Source organism: Siniperca chuatsi, linkage group LG16, assembly GCF_020085105.1.
Source record: "Siniperca chuatsi isolate FFG_IHB_CAS linkage group LG16, ASM2008510v1, whole genome shotgun sequence".
In the NCBI taxonomy this organism is placed as follows: domain Eukaryota; kingdom Metazoa; phylum Chordata; class Actinopteri; order Centrarchiformes; family Sinipercidae; genus Siniperca; species Siniperca chuatsi.
This window is the reverse complement of record NC_058057.1, coordinates 8266912-8272981: the sequence shown is the minus strand read 5'-3', so window position 1 is coordinate 8272981 and position 6070 is coordinate 8266912. Positions and strand designations below refer to the sequence as shown.

General features: G+C 38.1%; 1 protein-coding gene across 2 annotated transcripts; it reads right to left on the bottom strand.

Moving 5' to 3' along the window:
• Window positions 1–237: 237 nt before the first annotated feature.
• On the bottom strand, window positions 238–4304 carry zgc:153383 (uncharacterized protein LOC751751 homolog). 2 transcript variants are annotated; one of them, XM_044169760.1, is made up of 5 exons: window positions 4140–4304; window positions 3683–3892; window positions 3398–3464; window positions 1669–1766; window positions 238–1569 (listed from the first exon to the last, which is right to left on the bottom strand). In XM_044169760.1, the coding sequence occupies exons 1-5, from the start codon at window positions 4206–4208 to the stop codon at window positions 1357–1359; spliced, it is 657 nt and encodes a 218-aa protein (XP_044025695.1). In that variant the 5' UTR covers window positions 4209–4304; the 3' UTR covers window positions 238–1356. The 2 variants fall into 2 exon arrangements, with proteins under 2 accessions (XP_044025695.1, XP_044025694.1); XM_044169759.1 differs by having other exon boundaries at window positions 3677–3892; window positions 4140–4303.
• Between the last annotated feature and the right edge of the window lie 1766 nt (window positions 4305–6070).

Here is a 6070-nt window from a genome sequence, read left to right as displayed (position 1 = left end):
GCGTACAGAACAACACAGGCTCTTTGTTACCAGTGACAAAGACAATCGCTGACATCACTCACACTGTAGCACCACTATGAGTCTTTCCATGAGCAGACAAGACAGCAGAACTGCCAACATTGACTTAGGGAAAATAACAGATTTTCCATGTGGAACTGTTCAACCTGTCAGGGTTAACCTATTATGAAATGTTGATAAAATTGAACTTAAAATAATATTTTGACAAACAGACAAGTATAAAAGTCAGACAATAACTCTGATTTTATTAACATTTCAATACAGTGTTACTTACTAAATAAATAGAAAAAATGCTTAAATTAAGTGCTCCGTCAGTTCAGTAAAATAAATACAAAAATATCAAAAAGCGTGCTAAAAACAGTTAAAAATGTAAGTTTGAATGTCTTTATACAGACTTAGTGTAACAATGCTCCCTGCCATTATCAAAGGCTTACACCCTACATCTACTATGCTTATGTCCATAGTAGATAAGGCAGATAATAAGAGCAACATAGAACACATAAACCCGTTTTCATAGTTTTTTAACAAAATGTGGCTAAATCTGCTCAGTGCTTCCACACAGACATTGAGGGTAAAATACAAGCTTAATAAGCATTAATACAAAAACACAGAAAGCAAACAGGTGAGGGAGCGTTAAAGTGGCCATCTCTTTGGTGCAGCCAGGTGTATCATGAATGCACCAGTTTGACCAGATCTGGACAAAACAGCTGTTGTACATGCGTCAAATATTTGAAAAACTCACTGAATTAAAAGCTATTTTACGTCTTCAAACACTTTAAAATCATTTTCAAATATATGCTCCGTCCACATCTGTCACTGACTTGGCTGTATTGGTGATTTAGGCACAGTGTCCGGTCCATCAGAGGCACAGGGGAGCAACATTTAACCTTCACCCCACAGCAAACGTTCAAATCTGGGAGGCTGCTGTAGCAACTGATAAAATGGAAGACTGTTGTTCTAAACGGGCTAACAATGTGAGCAAAACTATGCATTAGCAGATAAATTGGCACATAAGATAATATTTTCTAACTCATATTGTATGTTTTTTTATAACACAATTCTAATTTTAGAAATTTTAATGTCTCCAAAGATCCAAATATGTTGCTCCATTATCCAGCAGCGACTTTATCAGTTGCTACACTGTTGCAAAGAGACACTTAGCAGTCAGAGGAGTAACTCCGCCACGACTGTCCTTGCCAAACAACCACAATACAGCAGCACTGCCCATCTAAAGCTGCGTCGTACACAAACCAAACGGTGCTCGGTGAAACAAGACAGTGTTCCTTCTTTAACAATCAAACAGACATTTAAAGCGCAAACGTCCATTTCTAGGGATGGTTAGGTTGCCGTGACGATAGCAGGGACTCTGATGGTGCTCGAAGGTGCCTGATTTTCATTCTCGATCTGATAGGACACATCAGGTTGAGCGGCAGCCGCCTCCGACTGGCCTGTCATGGTGATCGGTTCGTCCTCGTCTTCCTGAGACTGTAGCTGGTCAAAGGATCGCTCTGCTTCTTCTGACAGGCGGCTTTCCTCTTTCTCTTCCTCCCTCTGACACGAAGACACCAGAAAGAAATTACATCCGCTCGTAAACAAATACAAAATCACAATAACATGGATTCATAACTACAGAACCTCAGTGCAACATACCTCTTTCTTCATCCTGTAGTATTCATCAATAGCGTACTGATATTTGGCTGACGTTATCCCGAAGAGGGAGGCCATCCTCTCCCCCAGGTAGTCACAGGCTGGAAAAGAGTAAGGAGCAATTGAATCTGAAGATAATAAAATACGAGTCTGCATCGAATATCCTCAACAAATGATGCAGCACCCTTTTTGGACTAATCAATGACTACAATTCTAGTTTCCATTTTGAATTAGGCAACATTTCTGTGAATAAAAAAAAAAAAAAGGTACCATTTCGTCTTTGTATCGAATCCTCTAGACAGGTCTACAGCTTCAGTAACATAATATATAATTTAAAAACATTGGTAAAAAAAAATCTTACATGACATTTTTAAAGGAAATCTGCATTTGAGCATAGATCTCTTTCTGAGCTAACTGGCTTCCCTGAGCCTGACAACGGTGATCCTGGATAACTTGTATCACGAAGCTGGTTATCAACTAGCTCAGTTCACTCTGGGCGGAGTTCTTAATTACAAGCCAATCACATGCAACATCATCAGAACCATGAGTGGAGTACTTCACAGGAAATTGGATTAAACAGTGATGATACCCGTTGGGGGATTATATCACTGCAATCATAACAAGAACCTGTAGAAGCATAACGAATTAAATTTAAAATATTAAAAGTAAGGCTAAGGCTAGAAACGAGTAGAGCAACGTCAACTTTACAGCCTCGCCTACTCAGGACACAGGGTGCAGTTGTGTGGTCCCACACGGGAAAATATAAAGACGATACGGAAATACTGAAGGGTGAGACACTCTCTGAACACCGACGAATGAATATCGCTGGCCACACATGCTGATGTGACAGTCACAGCTCACTGTATCTCACGCATTACGAATGATTTCGAACGAATTATGTGTTAGTTTGAATTTGTTCAAACCTGACTCTTGGAAAAAGGGACAGCCCTAATAGAGGCCTTGTTAAATACGGTTGGATTTTTCAACATGAAAATAAAGTGATAATACATTTATTTTACATAGTGACATTTTGGTGTGTGTGTTTGTTTTTTTTAATCTCATGACGAATAAACTAACATGAATACGTGATACACTTAAAAATGGTAAAGTAATGCTCTTCTTGCTGCAATAGCCCAGAGGAAAAGTACTCAGGTAAAGAAAGGAATGCCTGATAAGGTCTGACTGAAATGTTGCATTTATAATATACTGAGCTGATTATCAGTGTGCGCAAAAGTATGTGCAATTAATATGCAGCTATAATCCCCATTCATTAGACTGTCAGTGTGTTAAACTACAATCTCTGTTTGTCAGAAACCCTTTTTTAAAACCAGCGTGGACACATGGTTGTGTAAAAAAATGTTTCTTCTATCTCTGATATAATTATCATGGCAGGCAAAATGATTCTACTGGTTTATGAAAATGCCCCTATTGCTTTTTATTACTTGTCACTCTATTGTAAACCCAATCATTTTGTCCATGTTGGCATCCTGTAGGAATGATGACTCAATTTTACATTGAGCTGATTGGTCAGTATTCGAGCTGTTGACAAGTTTTGAGCTCCTCCACTGACGTTAACCTGCTCCGGTGCAGCTGTGCAGCATAGGTTACCATGGTGATCTGCCCGGCGTTATGATACCAGAAGACTTGAGTCAAGTTTAAAGATAGATAATCTTGCTTCATGATACAGACCCAAGGTCCCTCATGTTGTAAATAATGAAGTTAATGAACAAACCTGAGATGGTGGATGTGGCAGCTCTCCACATGTGAAACCAGAAGTATGGACCCCAGGTCAACTTTGACTGCAACACAAAAATGTACAGGCAAGAGGACACTTTATATTTGTAAAGGACTAGATTTGTGTCTCTTATTGTTCCTTATTTGAATAATTTGCAGAAAACACAAATTCCGTGTCCCTCTCACACACTCTGCCCTTCCTCCATCATTCCCCTTGTCCTCATTTAGCTCCTTGTACCCACACACACAAATTCCCCGTCCCTCCACCGTTCCTCACCCTCACCGCATCGACCGGGGAGGACAGCAGGTCTTTCCTCTCCGGCTCCTTGTCCTCTCCCTCCTCCTCGTCGGTGCTGTACTCCTCCATGGTCTCCCCGCTGGAGAAATGGATGATCCTGCGAGGAACCTTCTCCCTCTGCTGCTGCTCCTCTCTCTTGTCCAGCTCTCCCAGCTCCACACTCTCAAAGTCTTTACCCGGGTTAGGGCTCTGAGTCTGGGAAGACATCACAACACATAAAGCAAACATAAAGCCAGTGTGTGTTATTATGGGACTACCTTATAAAGGAGTCAGCTGTGTTGCAAGGCTTTGAATGACTTCATGAAAAATAGATAAATATTTCCATTTTTTAGTGTAATATCATGACCAACCACAGGCACTGGGCGACATCATTAGCCACACTGAGTAAACAAAACGGTAACGAGAAAATGTGGTGATTTAAAAGAGAAAACCGTTTACCGACCTGCTCCAAATCCATGGTCTGTCCTATCGACACATTAACGTTAGTGAGATACAGTGATATATCGGCCATTGTCGCCGTCTTCTTTGTACCTCTGGATGCTGCTGCGCCTACGCCTCTCCTCCGCACGGCCAGACCCGGAAGTGCCGTGCATCGGCATCCCCCCCTCGTACGTAACGTCCATGGAGATATGTTGAAATAAAGCAGCCCATACTGTGTTGATAAAGCTACATTTTAATGTTATAGTTACTCTTTGTGTTTTATTGTAAACCATACTATTTGAATGAGTACACTTCACATACACAAAAGCATTTTTTCTTTTAGTCTTCCCCAAATATAATGCTAGCTTAATTGTTATAGGCTAATAATTTAAGCTATTTACTATCGAAAAGTAAAGTGTGAAGCTTAACATTAGCTACTTTACTGTATCATGAAGAGTTGTTTGGTGAGTCTTCTTTATAATCCTTTTTAAAATAAAAACGTAGTAGTTTTTTGGGGCAATTTTTTAGCACTTATTTATGTTTTTTATGTAAATTAAAGTTCTTGTGTACAATAACGCACCTTATGTTACTGCTGTATAATATCTGAGTATTTGTTGTTACGTTTCAATAAAGGAAAAACAAGTAGTACTACAGGGGTAACATCAGGTTTTGTCCCTCTCTACATCAAATTATAATGTGCCTGTATTGTATTATGGTGTTTTTATTTTGTTCCTTGTATTGCTTTATTTTATTGCCATTATGCTTTAGTATATAATGTTATTGCAATATACCTTTTTGTGCTTTTTTTCTTCCAACACATCGATTAGAACGATGTAGAAACGAAAGAAGTTTGGAATATATAGGTTACTAGTGTTTCTTTACCTACTATGACAAGTCAAAATGTCTACTAAATTTCTACTTAAATCTAAACCTAAATTAAGCTTACTGAACGGGATCATTTTATATTTATTAAAGGGTTTAAACAAATGTAAATTTATGTGTCAGCTATGGGTGTACTGTACGGGCCAACTCGGCACAGGCCCAGGGGCCCAAAGAGTCAGGGGGCCCCAAATCTGTTTCTGTTTAAAATGACTGTTATTAACATTTCTTGTTAATAACATTTAATGTTTAAAAATGATTAAAATGAAGACTCACCAAACAACTCTTCATGATACAGTAAAGTAGCTAATGTTAAGCTTCTCACTTTACTTTTCGATAGTAAATAGCTTAAATTATTAGCCTATAACAATTAAGCTAGCATTATATTTCTTGTTAATAACAGAGCTCAGTCAAGAGTAGGCATGTCCCAGTTACATTATTTCAAGCTTGACTCTGTAATATTGAGTATTCGCTGAGGGCAATGTGTCTCTGGTAGATAAGTGGGGGCCTTTTACAGTACATGTCTGCGCTCAGGTACCCATACTCTCATAATCCATCCATGGTTTGAGCATCACAGTGGTCGAATATATCTAAGTACATTTAATTATGTAATGTAAAATGGAAATAAACTGTACTTAAAGTTTTGAGATATTTATACTTGAGTATTTCCATTTTATGCTACTTTATACTTCTACTCCACTACATTTTAGAGGGAAATATTATACTTTTACCCCATTACATTTATCTGACAGCTACAGTTGCTACAGTTATTTTGCATATTTTCTAGAATATTTTGCTTGAAAAACAAAAAATCTCTTTATCAACGTTAACTTTTATTTTCCTATTAAAAGTTTTTTAAAAACGCCAGATTTGTAGGAATATTCCAACCTTTAAATAAAAAACACAAATACATTTCTAATACAGTCTACTTTTATGTAATTCTAGTGTGACGGCAGTTTCTATTCCAATTTTTCTGCAAATTAAGGTTTTTAGGAGTCAATTATTGACAGACATGCCTTCATAAGACTTTGCAGATTAAACAACCCACCACTTTATAATGTGTAGTATTAAAAT

What these genes read in the sequence shown, in the direction of transcription:
- zgc:153383 (XM_044169759.1), bottom strand. Translation starts at nt 4,208, where the DNA reads ATGGCCGATATATCACTGTATCTCACTAACGTTAATGTGTCGATAGGA. An exon ending in AGACCATGGATTTGGAGCAG is followed by an intron (nt 3,893 to 4,139) that starts GTCGGTAAACGG and finishes ATGTCTTCCCAG; the next exon opens with ACTCAGAGCCCTAACCCGGG. An exon ending in ACTACAGGATGAAGAAAGAG is followed by an intron (nt 1,570 to 1,668) that starts GTATGTTGCACT and finishes TCTTCGTGTCAG; the next exon opens with AGGGAGGAAGAGAAAGAGGA.